The 22691-nt window shown below is 46.1% G+C and overlaps 10 protein-coding genes across 15 annotated transcripts, besides 1 other annotated feature; 5 read left to right on the top strand and 5 right to left on the bottom strand.

The window, feature by feature from the left end:
* Positions 1-4: 4 nt before the first annotated feature.
* beta'COP (Coat Protein (coatomer) beta') lies at positions 5-3485 on the bottom strand. The gene is made up of 4 exons (NM_080097.4): positions 3011-3485; positions 2273-2892; positions 1628-2210; positions 5-1392 (listed from the first exon to the last, which is right to left on the bottom strand). Exons 1-4 carry the CDS (start codon positions 3363-3365, stop codon positions 206-208), a joined length of 2745 nt encoding a protein of 914 aa, NP_524836.2. The 5' UTR covers positions 3366-3485; the 3' UTR covers positions 5-205.
* A 363-nt stretch (positions 3486-3848) lies between these two features.
* CG9302 (uncharacterized protein) lies at positions 3849-5932 on the top strand. The gene is made up of 3 exons (NM_135801.3): positions 3849-4687; positions 4737-5348; positions 5412-5932. Exons 1-3 carry the CDS (start codon positions 4030-4032, stop codon positions 5672-5674), a joined length of 1533 nt encoding a protein of 510 aa, NP_609645.2. The 5' UTR covers positions 3849-4029; the 3' UTR covers positions 5675-5932.
* Positions 5933-5982: 50 nt separating this feature from the next.
* On the bottom strand, positions 5983-8368 carry CG6565 (uncharacterized protein). 3 transcript variants are annotated; one of them, NM_001298963.1, is made up of 2 exons: positions 7236-8210; positions 5983-7176 (listed from the first exon to the last, which is right to left on the bottom strand). In NM_001298963.1, the coding sequence occupies exons 1-2, from the start codon at positions 7881-7883 to the stop codon at positions 6547-6549; spliced, it is 1278 nt and encodes a 425-aa protein (NP_001285892.1). In that variant the 5' UTR covers positions 7884-8210; the 3' UTR covers positions 5983-6546. The 3 variants fall into 3 exon arrangements, with proteins under 3 accessions (NP_001285892.1, NP_001285891.1, NP_609644.1); NM_001298962.1 differs by having other exon boundaries at positions 6222-7176; positions 7236-8368; NM_135800.3 differs by having other exon boundaries at positions 6222-7176.
* A 128-nt stretch (positions 8369-8496) lies between these two features.
* Bdp1 (B double prime 1) lies at positions 8497-10960 on the top strand. Of its 2 annotated transcripts, none has more exons than NM_001298961.1 (3): positions 8497-9692; positions 9751-10079; positions 10149-10960. In NM_001298961.1, the coding sequence occupies exons 1-3, from the start codon at positions 8684-8686 to the stop codon at positions 10881-10883; spliced, it is 2073 nt and encodes a 690-aa protein (NP_001285890.1). In that variant the 5' UTR covers positions 8497-8683; the 3' UTR covers positions 10884-10960. The 2 variants fall into 2 exon arrangements, with proteins under 2 accessions (NP_001285890.1, NP_609643.2); NM_135799.3 differs by having other exon boundaries at positions 8563-9692; positions 10134-10960.
* A 316-nt stretch (positions 10961-11276) lies between these two features.
* Positions 11277-12284, top strand: ND-B22 (NADH dehydrogenase (ubiquinone) B22 subunit). 2 transcript variants are annotated; one of them, NM_001298960.1, is made up of 3 exons: positions 11277-11545; positions 11624-11763; positions 11823-12100. In NM_001298960.1, the coding sequence occupies exons 1-3, from the start codon at positions 11448-11450 to the stop codon at positions 12017-12019; spliced, it is 435 nt and encodes a 144-aa protein (NP_001285889.1). In that variant the 5' UTR covers positions 11277-11447; the 3' UTR covers positions 12020-12100. The 2 variants fall into 2 exon arrangements, with proteins under 2 accessions (NP_001285889.1, NP_609642.1); NM_135798.3 differs by having other exon boundaries at positions 11361-11545; positions 11823-12284.
* CG31855 (uncharacterized protein) lies at positions 12058-13183 on the bottom strand. 2 transcript variants are annotated; one of them, NM_165040.3, is made up of 2 exons: positions 13064-13183; positions 12058-13001 (listed from the first exon to the last, which is right to left on the bottom strand). In NM_165040.3, exon 2 carries the CDS (start codon positions 12984-12986, stop codon positions 12657-12659), a length of 330 nt encoding a protein of 109 aa, NP_723812.1. In that variant the 5' UTR covers positions 12987-13001; positions 13064-13183; the 3' UTR covers positions 12058-12656. The 2 variants fall into 2 exon arrangements, with proteins under 2 accessions (NP_723812.1, NP_001137822.1); NM_001144350.2 differs by having other exon boundaries at positions 12058-13183.
* A 182-nt stretch (positions 13184-13365) lies between these two features.
* Positions 13366-14770, bottom strand: Tap42 (Two A-associated protein of 42kDa). Its single transcript, NM_165039.3, has 2 exons — positions 14541-14770; positions 13366-14470 (listed from the first exon to the last, which is right to left on the bottom strand). The coding sequence occupies exons 1-2, from the start codon at positions 14661-14663 to the stop codon at positions 13451-13453; spliced, it is 1143 nt and encodes a 380-aa protein (NP_723811.1). The 5' UTR covers positions 14664-14770; the 3' UTR covers positions 13366-13450.
* A 206-nt stretch (positions 14771-14976) lies between these two features.
* On the bottom strand, positions 14977-15940 carry Grx3 (Glutaredoxin 3). The gene is made up of 3 exons (NM_135797.3): positions 15647-15940; positions 15320-15582; positions 14977-15256 (listed from the first exon to the last, which is right to left on the bottom strand). Exons 1-3 carry the CDS (start codon positions 15854-15856, stop codon positions 15079-15081), a joined length of 651 nt encoding a protein of 216 aa, NP_609641.1. The 5' UTR covers positions 15857-15940; the 3' UTR covers positions 14977-15078.
* A 257-nt stretch (positions 15941-16197) lies between these two features.
* Nnp-1 lies at positions 16198-19079 on the top strand. The gene has a single exon (NM_143719.3). The coding sequence runs from the start codon at positions 16311-16313 to the stop codon at positions 18372-18374; it is 2064 nt and encodes a 687-aa protein (NP_651976.1). The 5' UTR covers positions 16198-16310; the 3' UTR covers positions 18375-19079.
* Positions 18932-18979: a mobile genetic element.
* A 1742-nt stretch (positions 19080-20821) lies between the features above and the next one.
* CG9377 (uncharacterized protein) lies at positions 20822-22486 on the top strand. Its single transcript, NM_135796.3, has 2 exons — positions 20822-21119; positions 21594-22486. Exons 1-2 carry the CDS (start codon positions 20904-20906, stop codon positions 22443-22445), a joined length of 1068 nt encoding a protein of 355 aa, NP_609640.1. The 5' UTR covers positions 20822-20903; the 3' UTR covers positions 22446-22486.
* The last annotated feature ends 205 nt before the right edge of the window (positions 22487-22691 follow it).

Genomic DNA, 22691 nt, shown 5'->3' with positions numbered 1-22691 from the left:
AATTGTTGTATAAGTATTTATTGCAGTGTTTGCTCCATTACTGTTGTACATATTATTAATAGATATATATTTAAACAACATTCAATCAAATCAAATGTGAATGCATGCGCGGAATTCTGTGGCTCGAAATGCACGAAATGTGGGACTCCCGTAGCAGTAAACGATAGTTTAAATGGTATTCTAGATCTGGCTGTGATCTTCCGTCCTAATCGTCGCTTAGAAAATCGTCATCGAGGTTCACATCTGTCGTATCAATGTTATCATCCAACGTAATTCCATCTATTTCCAAGTCCAGGTCGTCGTCGTCATCCGCAGCGGATGTAGGCTCGGCCACCTGGCTGCTAGAAACAACAGCTTGAGCGGGAACGTAAGCTGGCTTCACCTTCTCCTCCAAATGCTGGCCGGCGGCACCCTGCTCGGCGGCAAATAGTTCTTGCAGAGGATGACGTTCGCTATTCAGTGGTAGATTCGCAGCGAGGCGTGCCGGCGCCTTACGAGCTCGCTCCTCCTGCAAATGCTGCTCCACCCGCAGCGCATCGCCCAGGCCAGGGAAGAGATTTGTATACTGTGCCGGATCGGCCAGCGACTGTCCCGCCTTTTCGTTGACCTTTCCAAGCTTCTCCCGCCAAAGCTCTACGATCCTTGACATCTGGCTGGGCAGGTAGGTGCGGGCAAAGAACGCTGCCTCTGGCAACCGATTTGTCTCAATGAGAATCTCCAAGCAGCGTTCCACGTCTGAACGAAGGAACGCCGAGAGGAAAGCTAGATTGTGATGTCCCTGGGCCGAGCCAGCCGCACCCACCACCTCGAGCAGCTGGGCATCGCCGGAAGCTGTTGAGAGCAGCAATAGACCGCTTAAGTCGTTTGCCTTCTGCATGCACTCTTTAACCAGAGACATGTTGTTCTTGCTAGACGCCACATCTGCCAGCTGTGACCACTTCTGGGAGTTCTCCGACTCACGGGCCAGCTTTAAGGCGATTTCCAAATCTCCGATCTGTAAGGCCAAGTCAAACTTATGGTCGGCATCGGTAGAGACTTGCAGGGCCTGCGACTTAAAGCCCTGTTTCTCCAGAAAATGTGCCACCCTAGTGCGGTGCTCCTTGGGAATGGTCGGTAGCACAACGTCTGCGCGCTCAAAGTCTCTTCGCATAACCGCCGTCTGGTACTCCAGCACGGACAGCTGCAGACAGAAACTGATCACGTTCAACTCCTTATCGCCGAGGTAAATACGATTGTCCTTGGGCACGTAGCCCAGCAGATACATTGTGCGGTCTAAGTGGGATACTGTCACAATCTCGCCGCCCACGTAGTAGTTGATGCGGTTCACCGAGTTGGTATAGATGAAGCAGTCTCCCACCCAAAGTCCTGTTTTGACGCACTCCGAAACCTCGCCTGCAACACAAATGCATAATACAATACAATTATACTTTCTTGCTATTATGTGGTAAATGGAAATATTTTTTTAAATTTAAATTTAAAATAGTTTGCTCTCATGGTGAAATACAGAGTAAACCATTGTTGTATGCTCTCTATAGGAATATTGAAAGCGGAATCTCATTTGAGAAATCGTGTTTGAGACACGTATTCTAAAGATAAGATACATATTAGATAATTGGTATCAACTTACCCAGCACATTGAAAGCGCTCTCCACACCATCATCCTCCAGTCCCTCCTTGGTCTCTACGGCATTGGCAACCTGGGCAGTGTCCACCCCCAGGACAAAGTAGGAGTCATCTGTGGCCAAGCAGACCAGACTGCCACTTTCGTTCCAAAACACATTCTTTGGCTGCACCTCGATGCGCCTCACCAGTTGCAACGTCTCCCAGTCATAGAAGGCCAATCCGGATGAGGTTTTTACACCGAAATAGTAGCCACCGTATATGCTCTCGGCTCCGTACTCTGGAGTAAAACTCTTGCGCTCCTTGAAGTTGCGAAAGAGTCGAACGGTGCCGTTGTTCTCCCTGATGGCGTACTCGTTGCTCTCGAGGGCCCACACAAATTCTTGCGCGGAACCGAAAGCCTTATTTCTCAGGGCCATCGATGTGTAGATGATGTACTCGCCATCGCCGCATACAACGACGAAACGACCGTTGGGATTGTGAGCAATGGTCTGCGGGTAAATCTCGCAGGCGCCCATATCCTTGGTGGCAACGGGCAAGCGTTCGCCATCCTTGATCTCTGTGCCATCAGCAATAGTCTTTAGATTGACCTTTAGAAGAAAAGAACGAAGTAAGAAATAAAGTTGAAAGGATATGTTATTGTCTAACTAACCTGCTGCATTTCGGAGTGCTTGGCCCAAATGATCTTGCTTCCCACAACGTCCATAGACATTGCTGGCTCCTCGCGGCCCACCTTAATGATGATGGAACCCTCATCGTAGCCCAGAGCCACGTTGTTGGTGCCGCGCATGCTGGAGATGGTCCACACCCGCTCGAAGCCGTAGTTGAGGCAGGTCTCGAGGCGATAAGTGCCAGAGTGCCAAATGCGGACGGTGCCATCTTCTGAGCCAGTCAACACGATCGGCAATTCCGGGTGGAAGCAGACTGCGGAGATATTCTGAGCATGCCCCTCTAAAGTCTGCACACAGGTTTTGTTTTGGTAATCCCAGATTTTGACCAAACGATCGTCAGCACCGGAAATCAAGTATGGCTTATCGCCACCATGGTAATAATCCACACAATTTACACCCTTCTCATGTCCTTCCAGCGTAAAGTTGGCGAAATTAGAGCCCAACTGCCACACCTTGACAGTGCGATCCAGCGAGGCGGAGGCAAAGGTGTTGTTGTCCTTCGGGTTAAACACGATCTGCATGACGTAGTGGGTGTGGCCCTCGAAGACACGCTGGCAGGCCCACATCTTCTCCCAATTCCAAAGCTTGATGAGCATGTCATCTATAGAATAAAGAGGAAACAGGAATAAGACACGAAACCGAAGCATACTTCCCAGCTGGTGCACTAGGTAAACATTGGGTGACGAAATGGGAGTCACACCACCCCGCCGTTCACTTACCACTGCTGGTCAGCACCAGCGGCTGTGTGGGATGCACCGCGATGCAGCGCAGATAGTCCGAGTGCGCCTCGAACGAGTGCACCTTCTCCAGGGTGTTGTAGTTGAACACACGGATCTGCATGTCATCTGAGCCGGTGAGGATCCAGTTCTTGCGTGCCACGAAACGGGCGGAGCGCACAGGCACGTCGCAGACCTCGAAGTCCTTAACCATTTGCTGGTTCTCATAGTTCATGATGTGTACGTGGCCATTGTATAGGGCGCACAACATCCACGGCTCCGCCGGATGGAGATCGACGCACTTGACCCGATCCGAGCGCGACGTCAGGCGACGCTTGATGTCTAGTTTGAGAGGCATCTTCCACGGTTTGGGCCAACTATGGCTGTCTGCGAAAACACTAATTAATTGCGGCGAGACCAAAAAAACTCTTTTGCTGCCTCCGCTGCTCTTCTTCTTCGCTTCGTTAATGTGTCAGAGCTGGCATAGGGTTGTCGCCTGCCACGTACAGGCGCTGCTAATCGGCGTATCGATAGTCGCAAGCTCTTTGGATATGGCTATTTTTAACCTAATAAAAATTAGCTTTCAATTAATCTTTTAATAAATCAACAGCTGTACCTGACTTAAAAGCTGTTCGTCATTAATATTTTAGTACAGTGCACATTTTAGTGCACATGTATTTGCAATTGTTTTCCAATATATTTATATTTAGTATTAATCCTTTAATATTAATTTTAAGTTATTTGGCCGCTAGGCTTGCTAAGCGTCAGCACTGGTTGGTGATGGTACAGGTGTTTTTCGAATAGCCGGCACTTTGATCCAAGCTGTTATTGCCATCTCCTTCAAAGTTGCCTATCGATAGGTTTCTCAACTAGTCCACGTCTTCTACTTGCGGTTTTTCTTTTTGTAAAATAAGAATGACGCTTTAATGTTGTGTTAAACATGCAATTACCTAGAGCGCACTAACTAGTATAGCATCAGTTAGGTCAATTGTTACCTGTAGGTGTAAAGTTCAAGCCGCCTGATGTGGATAACCGGTCAGTTTGTTTTTCTTCTGCTGGTGGCACTTGTTGCCGCAAAATCGAAAACCTCGGCGGTGCAGGATGACATCGCGGAGTATAAGGACTTCAAGAAGCTGCTGCGCACCAAGAACAATGTCCTCGCGCTCTACGTGACCAGTGCGAAGTCCGCTGCTGCTGAGCTAAAGATATTCCGTGAGGCGGCGGAGGCGATACGGGGAACCGGGACAATGTTGCTGCTAGATTGCGGACAGCAGGATCGCAAGAAACTGTGCAAGAAGTTGAAGGTATCGCCGGACCCCTACGCCATTAAACACTACAAGGATGGCGACTTCCACAAGGACTACGACCGGCAGCTGAGCGTCAGCTCCATGATCACTTTCATGCGTGATCCCTCCGGCGATTTGCCCTGGGAGGAGGATCCAGCCGGCAAGGATGTCCTGCACTTCAGCGATGCCGCATCCTTCACAAAGCATTTACGCAAGGATATCCGGCCCATGCTTGTCATGTTCTATGTTCCGTGGTGCGGATTCTGCAAGAAAATGAAGCCAGAGTACGGAAAAGCGTCTACGGAGTTGAAAACTAAGGGCGGTTATATTCTGGCGGCTATGAATGTAGAGCGACAGGAGAACGCTCCTATACGCAAAATGTTCAACATAACTGGTAAGTTAACAATTTTTGCTTAGTTTTAAATTAAACGATACATTTACAGGTTTTCCCACCCTGATTTACTTTGAAAACGGCAAGCTGCGCTTTACATACGAAGGAGAGAACAACAAGGAGGCTTTGGTGTCTTTTATGCTCAATCCAAATGCCAAGCCAACGCCAAAGCCCAAGGAACCCGAATGGTCGGCGGATACCAACTCGGAGATTGTCCATCTCACCTCGCAGGGTTTTGAGCCCGCTCTGAAGGACGAGAAGTCCGCCCTGGTCATGTTCTATGCACCCTGGTGCGGACACTGTAAGCGCATGAAACCGGAATACGAAAAGGCCGCTCTGGAGATGAAGCAGAAAAAGATTCCCGGCCTTTTGGCTGCGTTGGATGCAACGAAGGAGCCGTCAATCGCAGAGAAATACAAAGTCAAGGGCTATCCAACTGTTAAGTTTTTCTCGAATGGCGTCTTTAAGTTTGAAGTAAATGTACGCGAAGCATCGAAAATTGTTGAATTTATGAGAGATCCCAAGGAGCCCCCACCGCCTCCGCCACCCGAAAAGAGTTGGGAGGAGGAGGAGGACAGCAAGGAAGTCCTATTTCTGGATGACGACAACTTCAGTTCGACGCTGAAGAGGAAAAAGCATGCGCTGGTCATGTTCTATGCACCCTGTAAGTTTTGCCGCTTGATTGTTAAACATATTTAAAGCTCTACTAAAGACTAACCGTCTTCAGGGTGTGGACACTGTAAGCACACAAAACCGGAGTTTACAGCGGCTGCCACGGCCTTACAGGATGATCCTCGGATAGCGTTTGTCGCCATCGACTGCACAAAGCTTGCCGCGCTCTGCGCAAAGTATAACGTACGCGGATATCCCACCATTCTGTACTTCTCTTACCTCAAAACCAAGCTGGATTACAATGGCGGACGCACCAGCAAGGACTTTATCGCCTATATGAACAACCCGCCTACCTCAGCGGACCGCACAGAGCTGTGATACGCTGTTGCAAAGTATAACGATGCTTCTCCCACAACACTTTGCAATCTCACTTTTTGTATTACCATAAACTGTATTCGTTCCGTTCAGTTTACAATCAGCTTGAATGTCGTCTAGACTATCGAATATTTTATAGAATGTATGCGCATTTTGTAACTATATAGCATACTAATAAATTATGTTATAACTAATAGTATAATTTCATTTTTACTGCGCTTATCCCTCTATAATAAAATAATAAAATTTAATTAAAAATATAAATTAGTATGTTAAATACCATATCAGATTAGTGTAATCCTCTTAAGCCAATTTGATTTGTATACAGTGCACGATAAGAATAGCCGAAGTTCGGGTGAGAAATTGTAATTGAAAAAAGGTAATTCAAGATAATGCTTGACCAATTATTTGATAAGCACGAGTGTTACTATCTGGTGTAGATAATGTTATGCATGAATGAAAATTAATGCCGTAAAATATCAATAGTTATGCAAGACATTGCTTTTTTGTAGACTTCAGTCTCTGGGTGTCTATTTTCGTTTCTTTTATTGTACAATTAATTTCAATAATTTCTATTTGCGTTTAAAACAATTTCTAAACTTAAAATATTTTGGTTTAGCCATATAGCTAATATAGGTATATATTTATTTTTAAGTTTCTCATCAAAGTGGCACTCATGTTAAGAGCAAAACTTCCACCTATTGCACACTTGCTCTGATGTTCAATGGTTTCGATTTCTCTCGCCTGAATTTTAAAGCCGATCGAAGGGATGAACATAAGATGGAACTGGGCTTTCGGATGGTTTGATACGTGGCTCTGTTGGGCAGGGAGGTCTCATGGGAGCGGGAGCAGCCAGGTATATAATGGTAAAGGAGTTAACGACCTGCTTCGGGTTTACTATTGACCTTGCGCCGGCTCAAACTGCCCAACCAACTGCCGCGTTGCTCATTAGCCGTATATTCGTCATTGATAAGCGCGAATCCGTGAAACATGTCCTTCATCTTGATGGCCCGTGAGCAGGCGTAGTTCTTGGTGGCCACGTACATCTTGGTGAGGAACTCGGGCATTTGTTTCTGAGTAACCCAGGACTTAATATTCTGCGGTATGGGTATGCCCGGATCGTCGAAGTACGTGAGGACAAAGTGGAGGCCTGGCTCATGGAAACCGCGAAAGGGCTTGATGACCATCAGGCTCCAATAGTCAGTGACGCGAACTTTTCCAGACAACGCCGGATAGGTGTTGTGCGTGGCTCCGCGGTTGCAAATGAATATCAGCTTCTTGTTGTCGTCTTTTATGTAGCGGCGACAATAGACGTAGTCGCGATTGGCGAACAGTCGTGGCCACTGCATCTCCCAGTATATCAGATGCGAGTTGCTGCCCGGGACGGGATCCTCGCTGATGAGCTCAAGTCTTAGGGCCGTGTCGTCCCACTGGCGACGGTAATCCAAATCCGTTTGAACGTGGAGGAAGTCGTCCGCTGTGATGTCGTCGAATCGAGCATAAACCTGCAAACGGAAAGGCGGCATAAAAGTGAGCCCTAAAAAACTTTTAGATGGCCTCTTACCTTGTATGAGTATAAGGAGGAGCGCTCCTGCCGCCGCCAAATGCTGAATTCGTTTTTGCTAAAGTACGGCTCCCATTTTTGGTCGTCCTGGGCCTGAATGCGTACCGTTCCGGCCGGTGCATTGCGCACGTCCAGATCCAACGGTCGCAGACAATTGCTGATGCTGGTGTCCGGATCCGTCTCCGCCTCTTTGCTGGTGGACGGCTGGGATTGGCCCTTTTTGCAGCGCTGGTTGCCCAGCTGACAGTAGCAGTATTTCATCTTCTTGGCCTGGCAGCGGTCGCACAGCTGATTGTTGGGCAGGGCGTTGATAAACTCAATATCCCGGCGGCACAGATCAAAGTTGGACAAGGCCAGGCGCTCCTTGTTCCAATCGAAGCCATCGCTACCCATTCGCTTGATATTCAGCCCGACGAGACCCACTGCACTCATCACCATTCCCCGCAGCGGAGGCTGCAGCTCCCGGCGGTAGTAGGCGCGCCATAGCTGCTTCAGACCCTGAGTTCCATACACCGACTGGTAGAAACTGAACAACTGCTGAACGCGACGCGAGCGCTGGGCGAAAATCGACTCGCATTGGTAGCTCCAGGCACGCAGCGTTTCTCGGGACTGGTTCTTGATGGCCAGTACAAATCGATTGAACAGCATGCCGGCTAATTCAATTTGTCCGTCGGCCGCCCGCTTGCATAACAACCTACTCAAAAGTGCGGCGACTTCTTAATGCTCCTTCGCTATTACTGTGCCCCCGCACACTTGGCACATTTGTCGCCAGAAAACTTTGGGAATTTAGTACTTCTAGCCAGGACACACCCGATAGGTTTGCCGGAAGCGTTACTGCACGAGAGCTTGGTTAGGATCTGGGCGGACTTATCATGTTTGCCCGATTAGAAAAAACGTGCAACTTGCAATTTGTCTGCTGCTTCTGTTGTTATTCCGCTGTTGTTGTTCCTGTTGTTGTGCCGTTACAGGCAGCAGTGTTGGAAAATCGCAAACCGCCTGCTGAGAGGTGACAGCTACGATCAGTGATCACACTTTTCTGCAACACTGAAACACAAATAATATTAAATTCAACCAAACTTTTACTGTGTACAAATTTTTGACGTGAATCTGGTGAAGTGTGCCATAATTTATACCAATTTATTTTTGACACTGCGAATAAATTTACTTGACATGCTTTCTAATAACGCAGTTATCTCGTTTTTTTTTTATTTGTTAAAAAATCTTTTGGGTACTGCAAGTTTTTTATAGCCATTTTGAAACTTTAAATAAATTGGTTGTCTACTTTCTTACATGGCCAGGACACTGTGAATGCTCTTTGGCGTTAGCCAACACTATACTTGGGAAACTCGTGGTTGCGGCCGCATTGTTTTTGTTGCGCAGATTTTGATTCGATTTGATGTGTGAAACTGCGGTTGAGCCTGGAAGAAGCCTAAGAGTACCCAGGCAGGATGTCCATGCGGCGCCAGCGCATCAAGGCTCCGGCCAACCTGTCGCTTATCAAACGCAAGCCACGCAGGGAGGAGCTCCCAACGGCGAAAAAGGAGGATGAGGAGGAGGAGGCGGTGGTGGTGGAAGCAGAGGCTGAGTCCCCGCCCGTTGCATCGACCCCTGCTGCGGAATTGGAACTAGAGGCTGATGCAATCGCCTTCAAGATGCCCGCAAGCTCGGCTGGGCAGCTGGAAGAGGTATTCCACTCGGACCTCGAGGACAATGTCATTCAGATGGACTTGCAGAAGACCACCAATGGCTTCCCTATGTCGCCCAGCAAGGCTCAAGCCCGTCAGCGTGTGCGACCCACTCCGGTATTTGGCCAGCGACGCAACAGCTTCGTGGGCTCACCCATGGCCAGTGATTATGAGGGCGACTATCAGTCGCCAGCCACGCCCACGCGGCGAGAGCGCTATCTTAGCGGTTCTTCATCGGGAACTCCTTTGCAGCAGCAGGTGCACTCGCCTATGCCTCCGTCCCCCTATAAATACCTACCGCCCGCTAGTCCGGGCATGGGACGCATTCGCACCGAATCCACCTGTTCCACCTATTCCGAAGGAGGTAGCAAGCAGAGGAAGGGCGACGATAGGTCGCAAAGTCAAATTGGACAGCGGTTAAATGCCCGGCGAGACTTTGAAACCCGTTTCAATAAGGGTGTACCCGACAAGTCCACGTTCAAGATGATGGACATGATCTTCTACAATCCGGAGAACAATCCCATGGTGCCCAAACAGTCGGTGACGACCATCAAGGATGAGTCTGGTGGCGATGATTCCAAGCCCGCAGTCAGTCAACTATTGGAACCCAAGGGAGAGTCCACATCCGCTATGTTAGTGCCTCAGCTAAAGCTTGATGCCAATGGCGAGATGATCATTGATGAGAAAACATTGGAGATCGAAACCACGGCCGAGGTGGAGGCCCGCAAGGTGCTAGCCAACTCATCGTTAATCCTAATGGACGAGACTACGGGTGCGCCGCAGAGTTAATACATAAAAGTTGAATACTTAACGAATTTTATACTTTGCAGGAGATAATGGATTCTATAAACGCCACAAGCGCACGCCATACTGGACCTCCGATGAGACCGTCCGCTTCTACCGCAGCCTGCAGATCATTGGGACGGACTTCTCGCTGATGTGCCAAATGTTTCCAACACGTTCACGTCGGGATCTAAAGCTGAAGTACAAAAAGGAAGAGCGAACCAATGGGCAGCTCATAAACAAAGCACTCCTCTATCCTAAGGCCTTCAACATTCAGGAGCTCAAGGATCAACTGGAAGAGGAGGACCGCGAAAGGGAAGAAAATGATCGCAAGTGGAGGGAAATCGCACGAGCTCTTCCGGGAAACCCTAAGAAGGTAAATAATTTGTAGCTGACTGTAATCACCATTACATTTTTTAATTATATTTAGCGTTCCCGAGTACAGCAGCAAAGCAAGGCCTCAAGGGCACTAAACGATGGTGATGTTGTCTACGAAAACGAGCACGTAACGAGTACAAAGCTCGGCAAGCACGCCTGGGCCAAAAGGCGAAAGGAGTTGGAGACCGATGAGAACGACGGAAGTGCGCCGGCCAAACGTAAGCCAAAGGCTAAGCGACGATCTCCCAAGGTTTCAGTTCCAGCGGCAACGGAAAGCCTGTCTGATGTGGCGGCCATTAAGCAGGAAAAAACGATCAAAACCGAACAAACGAGTAGTCATTTGCCAACGGGGGGAGAACTGCAGGCTGAGCTCAATGGCCTCCTCATGGATGATCCGGTGGAATATGACGTAGATGTAAACAAGCCACGTGATAAAACTATTATCAATATGGATGATGGTACCCTAAGCTATGTCAGCGACGTCGAACCCGCCCCAGAGACGCCCAATCGAAAGGCAGAGACATATTTAATAAACTTCATTGAAGACCAAGATCATGAACTTATAACGCCGGATGACCCCATTCCGCCGTCCACTACCGAACCGGATATCGAACAAATTCTCGCCGAGCTTGCGGAAGGATCTCTGGCTCTCGTCTCGTCCTTGGATCCAGAGCACGAGGATCGTGTGCTCAACGAAATCTACATGCTGGACAAAAAAACGGGCGAGTTGTGCGAAACGCCTCTGAAAATACCAGAGCATATTGTTCAATGCATAATGAATGTTATGCAGCCAGAGGACTAACGACATTTTATATTTATATCTTAAGAGTATTTGTTAACAGTTATAATTTATTAAAGCATTTCGCTAGATGTATTTACAAAATTACTTTCTTGTTCCTCGCAAATTCAAAGGGAATTGCAAAAAATGCAAAAATGGGACTGACTTTCTTGGTTTCTTTAACTATTCCTAAAAAAAATTGTAATTAATATACAATTATAACAGATTTGTCAAAATAGTCTTATTTTATAAATAAAATAGGGTAGCAAGAAGGCTTTTAAGCATTAAAAGTGTTTGGTTATAGGTATCTACTCTAGACAGGATCATTTCGATTTCTTGCAATAACAAAAGCTTGTATAAAATGCAAAGATAGCCATTGCTTTTGTATAGAAAATTTAAATCAAATATATAAATATTTTTTGAATTTCCATTCATTTCAGAGTTGCCGTTCTCTAAAATTATTTTTCGCTTCGCAACACATATTTTCAGGCGCAGGGCTTTAGAGCACTGGACTTTTGACAGCTGTTGTTGTTGTTGCCTCGGCTGCGGTAGCAAATTAATACAATTTAACCAATATAGTAAAAAACGATGGCCCAAGTTCCCTTGGCAATCGTCTCGCACAAGCGCCAGGTGTGCAGCCTGTACAAGCGAGCACTGCGCAACTTAGAGTCGTGGTACGACCGACGGTGAGTGCACTCGGCGCAGAATTCCCAAATATTATATAATGAGCAAGTGCATCTTGGTTGTTTCTTAATGCCCATCAGCAATGTCTACCGCTACCGCGCTGTGCAGCTGCGTGCTCGCTTCGACGAAAACCGCTCCAAAGATCTGGGCGAGGGCATCCGCCTCCTAGCCTGTGGACAAAGGGAGCTTTTCGAGACAAGGCATTTCCAGCCCCGAAACTGTAAACAAATTGAACGTATGGTCATATGTCTGTGTATCTAACGTGTGTTATCGTTGTAGTTGCCAACAGTGCCGGTGGCTGTGCTTTCGAACGAGAGGTGATTCCGCCCGACTGGGTCCTGGACTACTGGCATCCCCTGGAGAAGGCCCAGTACCCCGAGTACTTTGCCAAGCGGGAGCAGCGCAAGAAGGAGTTTGTGACCTGGTGGGAGAAGCAGTACGGCAAGCCCGACCCCAAGGACCTGGGACACCACTAATCTTAGAGTACCGTAATCAAATCACATCCAATCTTTGTCTTTAAAAGTAAATCTATTGGAACTCACATTATGTGCTATTATAAATGTGTTGTACTGGAATTCAGTCGATCTTCCTTCTGCCAAAATAATTCATTGCCAATTTACAATAATAGTGTATACAATTGGTTATGCAGATCAATTCCCAGATTATAAACGCATTACATTTTAGGTTACAAACTTTGCGAGAAGTACATGTATATTTTCCTAAGGTAAGTCCAAAGAATGGAAAAAAAAATACCGTGATTCATGAACTAGCAGTAACAAAGCTTACAAAATTTTGTACTCGACATTTTATACGAATGATGGTATTTTCTTGCAAAAGGAGGTATGCATATGTTGGTCACAAAAACATTATTTAGCTGTGTTAATTTGGGTACAACTGAAATCTAAAGAAATACTGGGGCTTTCGACCAATGATCAGCGTGATACAAAACTTTGAAAGGACCGTTCGACTGCAACTCCTTTGTACTTAGTATATTTTATTTAATATATATGTATATGAGTGTAAATGAATGGTGGCGGCTGCGTGTTCGCTCGGGATAGTAGTGCTGCGTGGGGATGTCCATCGGGTGCTTGGCTTAAGGTCCTGCCGCCCAGCTCAGTTCAGCTCGTTGGGGTCCAAGCGCGGGCGCTTTTTGCTGTTGGTGCTGTTGCCGTTGGGCGTGGAGCTGTTGCCGTTGCCATTTCCCGAATCGCCGCCGTGCTCCCTCTTCCGCTGAAGCGTCTTTTTGTCCCACTGCTGAGTGAGGTAGCGCAGCAGGACACATCGCTTGTCCATCACGATCAGCTGCTCTGAATGCTCATCCTCGGTGGGCAGGTAGACGGAGGCACGCTTCTGCGACGTTCGAATTCCATGTTCGTTGCTCAAATGGGTAAAATTGCTCGAATCGTGTATGGGCAGACCCTTGATAAAGTCTCGTACTGACATTCTGCTTTTGGGTTGCTGCAGAGTACGAAAAGTGTTAACACTTGATACTACCACGTATCTGCTGTATTTTAACACACCTCACTTTAATCTTTGTTGATCTATCAATATTTCGAGAGAACTGTCTTCTCTTTTACGTTTTTTGTGTAGCAACTCACAAAAATTTAACTTGTGCTTGAGATTTTTGTTTTTGTTACTGGTGGTGACAATCAGTGCTGCAAAATGCGCGATTACAGCCAAACGCCTACCAATACTGCAACAGTGGAACTATTCTAACTATTTATTTACTGTATATATTGTCAATTCAATAAAAAAGAAAACAATTTTTATTTTATCAATAGCGCATCCCTAGGATTTATAAATAAATTTAGAAACTAGAATTATTTTTTGAATATACTGACTTAAAACCAGTCTTGCGGTTATACCATTTTATTGGGTTTTAAAAAAATACATAAATTTTGAGTTCCTTAACTACGGTTATGACGGTTGCCGTCACCGCGACGCACCACATCCTTGTATTCATCCATGCGCCTCATGCGGTCTATATACTCGGGATCATCCTGCTCCGCCTGTAGCTCCTCAACGGCCTTCTCCTCGTCCTCTTTTTCGTTGGGATCCCGGGCGGCCGCGATGGCCTGTGCCTGATTCATCTTGGCAACCTTCTCCTCATCAGGAAAGATGCCCTCGTCGACGCGCTGCTGGTAGAATTCATCAACAGTCATAATGGGCAAACTGGGGTATCCCAAGCCGAAAACCGCCTTCTGGGTGGCATTACGTGTTATGATGAAGGGCTGCAAGGGCTTTGGCTTAGCGGCCTGCTGATGATGGTGGTGGTGTCCGGGTCCGTGGCTGTGACCATGACCGCGGGAGGTGGACGATGCAGAAGATTGATTTTGATTCGGTGGACGGAACGAATCCACTTCGTTGTCGGATTCGCCACCAGCCAATCGGGCAAGGCGCATCTGGGCCAGCTGCTTCATTACGCCCAATGTTTCTAATTCCTGCTTGGAGTCTATTATACTCTTGTCCAAATACTTGAGGAAAAAGACACGTTTATCCTCATCGTCGACCGTTTTGTTCTTGACTGCATCGCGCATTCTGGCCATATACTCGTCAATCTCCTTCATCCGGCGATACTGGGCTATTTTGTCGTTTCTATTGAAGGCTGCCTCTACCAGCTCGCGCTGCTCGCTTTTTTCCGCTTGGCTATCCGCCTTAGCCACCTGAGATTTGGGCGCTGCACAGAGATCATACTCCTGGCAACGCTGCAGGTGGTCCTTGAAGTAAATCTCGCCCAGCTCTATGGAGTGTGTGTTATTGGGGCTGTTGATCTTAGTGGTAAGCTTGCCCAGAAAGTAAGGGAGCAGCATGAATGGTAGCGATTCCGTGGACACCTCGTCGATCAACTCGTTGGCACTGAACATGCTAACCTGGTTCACAATGACGGTGGCCTGCTCGAAAAGGCCCATTGCAGTCTTCACTTTGTTCTAAACGTTGTGGTAAACGTTCAATGCTGGTTTTTATTACATATATATGAAGATCTTCAATATTACACACCTGAAATTCGCTGCCATTGAAGGGCAGTTCGGTAACTTCTAGCTCGTCGAATATGTTCCAGCCCTTTAGAAAGATGTCCGTCAGCTTTTGGTCCTCTCCGCCAGCGGTATTACCCTCAGCCATTTAAAGATTTGGATATAAGTTTATAGTTAATGGGTATTTTCAATAATATAAATAATATTGCGAAAATAATGTGCAAGATGCCGACGCCGAAACAGCTGTTTACAAAATGAAGGTACGCAAAATACCAGATAAACCAGGGCTGGTGTATAAAAAAGTTCTTACAAATTTCTAGCTATATTTATGTCGTTAAGTTTGTAAACATTTATGGTGACACCATTGAAGCCCGTGTAAGATGTCTTATGGATGACCTATAGCACATTTGCTTTAATACAATTGTTATTAAAAATTTCGATGAATAAAATAATACCAGAATGTAGCAAAAATCCTTTATTAAACCATTAAAAAGTCTAAGGATCTAGCTAAAAATTTGTTTCTGGTTTATGGTGTCTGTAGGAGTAGATGCAATCCGATGGAATTAGCCCTTTAGCGTGGACTCGAGCTCATTGTTCGCCAGCAGTTCCTTAATAATATCGAGTCCGCCGATAAGTTCACCCTTGACGTAAACCTGGGGATATGTGGGCCAGTCGGAGTAGGTTTTCAGGCCTTGACGCACTTCTTCGTCGCCGAGGATGTCAAATGTCTCGTACGGCAAGCTATCGAAGGATATTTTCGTTTATAACTTGAAATCAAATACAACTGATGATCAATTTGCATACTTGGTTTCGTTCACAATGCCGATGAGCTGCTTGGAGAATCCGCAACGCGGTCCATTTCGGTCGCCCTTCATGAATATCATCAGCGGAGCTGTATTGATTAGGGCCTTTAGGCGTTCCTCCAACGTTTGTCCTGTTGCCGCCGCGCTGCTTGCGTTTTCGGCCAACTTTTTGGATTTGGCGCTTATGGCGGCGATGTCTACACCATCGACACGGTCAACGGCGGAGCCCTTGGCGAAGAATATGACTGTGGGCACGGCCTCGATCTGGTGGCATCGCAAATGAATGAGGAACTACTGTTATATTTTCATAAAATAAATACGAGCGTACCTGATGTTTCATGGAAATCTCGGGAAATTGTTCAGCGTTTAGGCTGATGAACTGCAGTTTTTCGCCAGTAATCTTGGCCAGCTCCTCCAGCGCGTCTTTCACCTGACCGCATTGCTCTGCCCATTCGGCGGCGAATAGAGCTACGGTCGTCTTATCCGCATTAATGTACTTCTGGTACTCCTCGGCAGCCGACACGTTCACCACGGGCATGATTTCTTTGAATTATTTAACTAAATTTGCTGGACAAGCAAAATTTACAAAAAGCAGACCGAATTATCAGCTGTGGAAGAGAGTTGCCACTTTCCGTAAAGAAGTCAGCGCTGGTAGCTATAAAATAACAACCTATAAATGGCTAAAAATATATAAAATTGTATTAAAATGTATAAAGCAAGCGTTTCATGAAGTATCAAAACTAGCAATTTAAATATTCTTTTTATTATTCTTTTTTTCTTTATTTTATTCTTTGAAAATTATTTCATTAGCTTGAGTTTTTGTTGTCATTTTCAGTACAGCTCATGCATTTAGAGCTGTTGGACGAAATTTGGAGAAAATGTCGTTTCAACATCTGGCAACATCGAACGGCAACACGTGCGGTCGTGCCGTACCGTATTCAATATACACAGCTCACTTATTTTTCGCAACTAAAAGTTGAATTAGCCGGATAATGGTGACGCGCAAGAAGCCAGTTAAGCGCAACGCCGAGGCGGCCGAAATCCAGGTCGAGCAGGAGGAGGACGCTTCACAGCCGAAGGTGGCCAAGGAGCTGATGGTGGTCGCCCAGGAGGTGAAAATTATACGTGCTCTTGCCTGCAACGATGTGGTGGAGCGTAATCGCCAGATCCGCATTTTGCGCAAGTGGTTCAAGGCGCGTGCCGGTAGCTCCTTTCCCTTCAACGAGGACGACTTCATGCGCATCTGGAAGGGATTGTACTACACCATGTGGATGTCGGATAAGCCGCTGGTGCAGGAGGAGCTGGCCGAGAAGTTGGCTCAAATGGTGGACAGCTTCGGCGGTAATACGGCCTGCAGTCTGGCCTACTTTAGTGCGTTTATGCGCACAATGTGCCAGGAGTACTTTGGCATAGATCAGTGGCGCATGGACAAATTCCTGATGCTCACCCGCCGCATGGTGCGTTATCTACTGAGATTCCTCAAACAGAACAACTGGAATGCGGACCTGATAGCCGCATTCAACAGCAGCATGCAGCTTTCTGTGATGTCGGAGCAGCCTAAGTCTCGCGGCATGACCATGCACTACCTAGATGTTTTCTTTGAGGAGCTGGCCAAGGCGGCCAATGGTGAGATCACTGCTGCTCAGGTTAATATGTTCTTGCGTCCGTTTGTCACCTACATTGCTACACAACGCGATGCTAAGCTAGTGGCACAGTGCCGCACAAGGGTACTCTATCATCTGATGTACCAGAGCGACTTAGGACGACAGTACAGCGAAAAGTACAATGCCTGGAAGCAGATGGGTTTCCCCACCGCCTCCATTGATGACATTGAGAAACTAGATTCTGGATTTGACGAGGAGGATGACGAGGTCAACGCCGAGGAGGAGCAGCCGCGGGCCACATCCTTGGATCCCCGAGCGGGCAACGTGGACGTTCACATGCCGGAGCTGCCGCTCAACGCTGATTGCGTACTAGATGAGCTGCAGACGCAGCTACGCACCAACGATTTTAACAGCAAGAGACGCAAGGGATTGCGCAAACTTATCCAGATCTTTGAGACTTACCAGAGAGGAGAGTTTCCACTTGGCGTGAGGACAATGCCAAAGGTGGAGGGACAAACTCTGTCCGAAATGGTGGAGCAAAAAGTGGCTGCCTTAGATAAGATGGAGGACGAGGTCTTTGCAACCGGAAGAAAACTGAAGAAGCTCAACAAATCCAAACGCAAACGCCTACTGCAGTCCATTAACTTTGAGGAGGTGGACGAGCACAACTACGATGAGGTTATTAGCAAGGCTCTGCCTCCTGAGCTGCAGAAGAAGGTGAATTACAATGCAAAGGTGCGTTCTAGCATAAACAACGCATGGGTAGTAGAGGAGGTCAAGGAGGCCGAGCCCAAGTCGAAGAAAGCAAAAAAGGAAGAACCGCCACAGCAGAACAAAGATGACCAGACGAAGGTGAAGAAGAAAAGCCAGCTTAAGCCGAAGAATGACCAGTCCAAGCCCAAGATAGAGGATCAACCGACCTTGAAGGCAGAAAAAGAAGAGCCTGCGAAGCGCAAGAAATTGGACCACTCCAAGACGAAGGAGGAGCAGTCGAAGCCGAAGACAGACGAGCAGCCCAAGCCCACACCTAAGGTGGAGGGACAGTCCAAGGCCAAGCCGACTCCCAAAACGAAGGCTGCCGGTGTTGATGATGATGCTCCGACCAACGGATGGGATGCCCCTTTAGAGGACGGTGAGCAGGACATCTTTGTTCCCTCTCGAAAACTGCAAGTGAAGCAGGCCAACAGTAAGCTGCCGCAGTCCACACCCAAACAGCCTGCGCGCGCAGAGTTTGCGACTCCACAAACGGGCAGTGGCAAGCATGTGCGGATCGTGACTAAGAGCAACTGCATCTACCCCAAGAGCGATTACTACCGCCAGCTGAAGCTGTCTCCGCAGGTGCCCTACGACGCGAATCGGTTGCCCGGTAAGAGTGCCCTTAAGCCACACTGGATACCGGGACCGATTCATCCGAGCTACAAGGCCAAGCGCTTGTTCAACGACACTCTGTGACAAAGCGTCTAGTGGCAGCGACTGGGATTGGGACAGGATGAGGAAGATTAATTTGGACTTAGTGCTCTGAGGGACGATGAAGAAGGGGGAGCGCTTCGCATCATACTACTTCCTTATAAGGCAGTATAAGATAACACATCCACAATAGGCATGTCTTATGCTGGTTTTATAATACGTCTATACACACGAAAGTTTCCATGCTATATTTTTCTATTTTACAATGTTAAAGCCCTTTTGTTTAGTTTCGAGAGCACCGTTACTATGCTTAAATATTTCAATTTTCTAGAATAGTTGAAATTTACGATAGTTCCGTGTTGCCTTGACTAATTTCTACTCAAATAAAATCCGTATAAGACATGTACTAAATGTAATCCCCTAATCTTTTAGTAGTTACAATTACGACTTAAAATACTATTGCTTGTAGGCCATTTTATGTTCAAGCTATCCTCTGATCTGAGTTGAAATAAAAGCAAACGTAGTATATGTAAAATCAAATACGAATCACAAAGTTTATTTAATTACCAGGTACAGAAAGAACTAAGTAATTTAGCATTTTGATGGGCTAACAATTCCAGCTTTCAAATTTCAAAACTATATTTTTTCGAGCAGAGAATGGGGAAAACGAATGTATATCAATAGCTATTTGATAGTTAATAGCTTATTATTATACCAACATTTTGAAAATAAATATGTCATTATTATTTTATATCATGGTTGGGCAAAAGAATCGTCAAAATACTGCTCATGACTCTTATGAGCTTAGTCTGTTCCACTCAAAGCCACATATTTGACTCACTCAGAACTGCGCTTGAGTCTTGAGATTGCAGTTAACATTCCGTTAACATTCACTCAATTGGTAGTTGAGCTAAAAAAAACTGCATTTAAGGGAGGAATATGCAGCTAAGAGAGTTAAAAACACCCACTCAATCAAAACACTCAATTGAGACAAAAAACTGAGAATGAGTTTAAAAAGTTGCAGAAATAATACTCAAATGTTAAATGCCATTTTAGTGACACTTATCAATGCTTAAAGTTACTGTGGTTAGACTAATTTAATATGTTTAATTCTCTGAATTATATTTAATATATGGAACTGTATTATTGGCATGGAAGCATTCATATAGTCACAATTAAATTTTCTTAAAATTCGAATTTTTTATGACTGGCATTTAATTCACACCACAAGGATTCGATTAATGCTATATATTAATATGTTAATGCAATTGCTTATACTTTATCTATTTAAATTGTGATTGCAAATTGCATAAGAACCATCCTTTGATGATGGCATTTTGCGGTTGGTATATGTATTATTGGCGCATAAAAAGCGATTCATACGGATGCACAGCACAATTTACAAACAGTTTTGATCCCATTCATGCAAAATGAACTTCCGATCCGCCCAGCACAATTGGTTGAATAATAAATTTTCATAATAATTGAATATTTGCCACCGCAAGGGGGAATCGATGGCGAGTGAAGAGGGTGTGACATGTTCATAAATCTGTTTTAAGTGGACGGCCAGCAACAATAACAGGATTCATTTCCTCGAGGATAACATCTGTTCAGAAGTGTTGCAACACGATGGAACAAATTAAGTTTCGCACAGGACCAGCAGGCAGGCACAGGACACGTTAACTTTCTACACATTTGACGCATGTACTCTCCTCCTGGCATTCTTGTTCGCCCACCTCAGGGTCCTCGATTCGAACTCATACCTCACAATTCCTGTTGACAATCTGCTTAAGTTGCGTAAATCTCAGCTAAACAAGTCGGTGCATCAAATATATATATATATATATACATTTGTCCAGATGCTGAAAGCTGGGTGTTGTCTATCGAATGGCAGGCAAACTGCAGATTTCTGCCCGGAAAAACCCAAGCCATCTTGTCGCCACCTCATTTTCCTCAGAGTGTTGTGTGCATGTGCATGTCTGGTGTATTAAACTTTGTCGAAATTTTATTCAATTTACGTGCACTTAGGCGACGATTGTACATTAAGATATGACACAATCCCTAAGCCAGTGCACAGCTGATCCGCATCCTCCCCCACTTTCAGTCCCATTCGAATGTAATAGATATGGATACGTGTAAGTGGCGGCAGACTAAGGAAAGTGCCAGATACATCTGCGTAATTGGGCATAGAGTGGATACCCTTTCCAAGGGACAACTTCACAAAGTATCTTTAAGGACAGAACTATCTATCAAATCTATCTTTTGCTAGAACCAATAACTGCAAATACCATTTGCTGGCCTAGAATGTATTATAAACTGTGATTATATTTTCTCAGTGCATTGCCGCCGAAACCAATTGTCATATTGTCCAGGTCCAGCCCCTTTTTTCCCAGCACAATGTCGACTATTTTTAGCACTTTAATGGATCGCAATCTATTTTTTGCCCAATCAAATCGGTGTGTACGGCTTGAACTTTGGCGAGGCTATAAAAGCCATCGGTCGCCCAGTTGCGCAGTTCAAGTGCAAGGCGAAGGCACCTGTTCAGGGACGGAATCGGAATCGGAATCCTCGGATATGTGCTTCTATCGGATTGTGGTCATCTGTCTTCTAGGCTCCCTAGTGCCCTCCATAGCGGCATCCAAAGTCTGCGGACCGGAAAAGCATTGCGTTCCCTACGAGCAGTGCAACGAGGGCTTAATGGTGGACGGAAAATTCTATCCGGATCGCAGCAGAACGACTTTGGATGAGAATTGTCACTATATGGAAAAGTGCTGTAATATCCCCGATAAAGTGAGTATTGAAAAAGTTACGATTTTCATAAAGTTTTCCGGAATGCGGTATCAAAAACTTGACTAAAAAAATGGTTTAAATCGCATTGGAATTAAATCAAATAAAAAAACAAACAATCCTTGATTCGACGCTCTTAAATTTAATACCTTTTGGATTTTAAACCGGTTGGCTTTCTGAATTGCAGCCACATTTAATGATTAACTGGTTACAACCGGTCAAAAAAATAAAGCGATTTATCGAAAAAATTCTTTTATTCCCTACCTGATGCAAAGAAATCAACCATTTTTTTATGCTAGCTGACAATTTAAATTTGTATGATATATTTTACCCATATTACGAAAAAAATTCGTTTGTTTTTCAGTTTCTAGCGGCCAAGCACTTAACACTGTTGTTATATTTAACTTAATTTCATTTAATTGCCTGAAGTAAAATCAAATCAATAAGTTTTTAAAAGTCGAACTTTTATACCAACAGCTCCCGACTCCGAAAATTCCAGAGGAGATGATGAGCTGCCCGTGTGGAGGACGCCATGATCTCTGGTACTACCTTCGACCGCTGGGATATAAACAGCAAGAGGCCAAGTTCGGGGAGTTTCCCTGGTTGGTGGCGGTCTACGGGTCGGATACTTATCTCTGCAGTGGAGCACTTATCACTCCGCTGGCGGTGATCACCACCGCGCACTGCGTTCAGAATTCGGAAATGGAGAAGGTTCGTCTGTTGGCCGGGGAATGGGATGCCGCCGTGGAGCTGGAGCCCCAGCCGCACCAGCAAAGATCGGTTGTTGAGACATTAGTGCATCCCAATTACACTCAAATGCCATTGGCCCACAACATAGCGATACTTCTGGTGGACAAGGAGAAACCTTTCCAGCTGGCTCCTAATGTACAGCCCATTTGCTTGCCGCCTCCGCGAATAATGTACAACTACAGCCAGTGCTATGTGTCCGGTTGGCAGAGGAGTGATTTTGGTAGAGCTGCAATCCTGCCCAAGCGTTGGACACTCTACGTCCTACCACCCGATCAATGCAGGACCAAGTTGCGATTGTCCCTCTTGGGGCGACGCCACGCCCACAACGATAGCCTGCTGTGTGCCGGCGGCGACAAGGGTGACTTCGTCTGCGGTGATGTGGACATGACCGCTGTGCCGCTGATGTGTCCTCTTTCCGGTCACGATGATCGTTTCCACCTGGCCGGTCTTTTGACCCGCACGGCTCGCTGCGATGGCCCGCAACTTCTTGGAATTTACACAAACGTCAAGTTGTACCGGCAGTGGATCGATTTGAAGCTAAGGGAACGCAATCTTGATATACGACACTACATGGTGTGAAACAATTATTGAGAAACTAATAAAACATTGAATCCATTATCAAACACATGAATGTGTTTCGTGTTACCTATGGTATAAGGTAGTAATATTTCATTTCGATGGACTTTAAGCAGCTTTCGTGACCAGCTTTCCTGATCAGATTATCAGATATGTAATATAATAAACTTCTACTGACCCATGACTATCGGCAAGGCTTTGTCACTTCAGTAGTGTTCCTACTTTGAGTGGCCTCCATGGACACCCAAC

Source organism: Drosophila melanogaster, chromosome 2L (assembly GCF_000001215.4).
Source record: "Drosophila melanogaster chromosome 2L".
NCBI lineage: Eukaryota > Metazoa > Arthropoda > Insecta > Diptera > Drosophilidae > Drosophila > Drosophila melanogaster.
The sequence above is the reverse complement of the archived record's forward strand: the minus strand, read 5'-3'. Positions and strand labels throughout refer to the sequence as shown.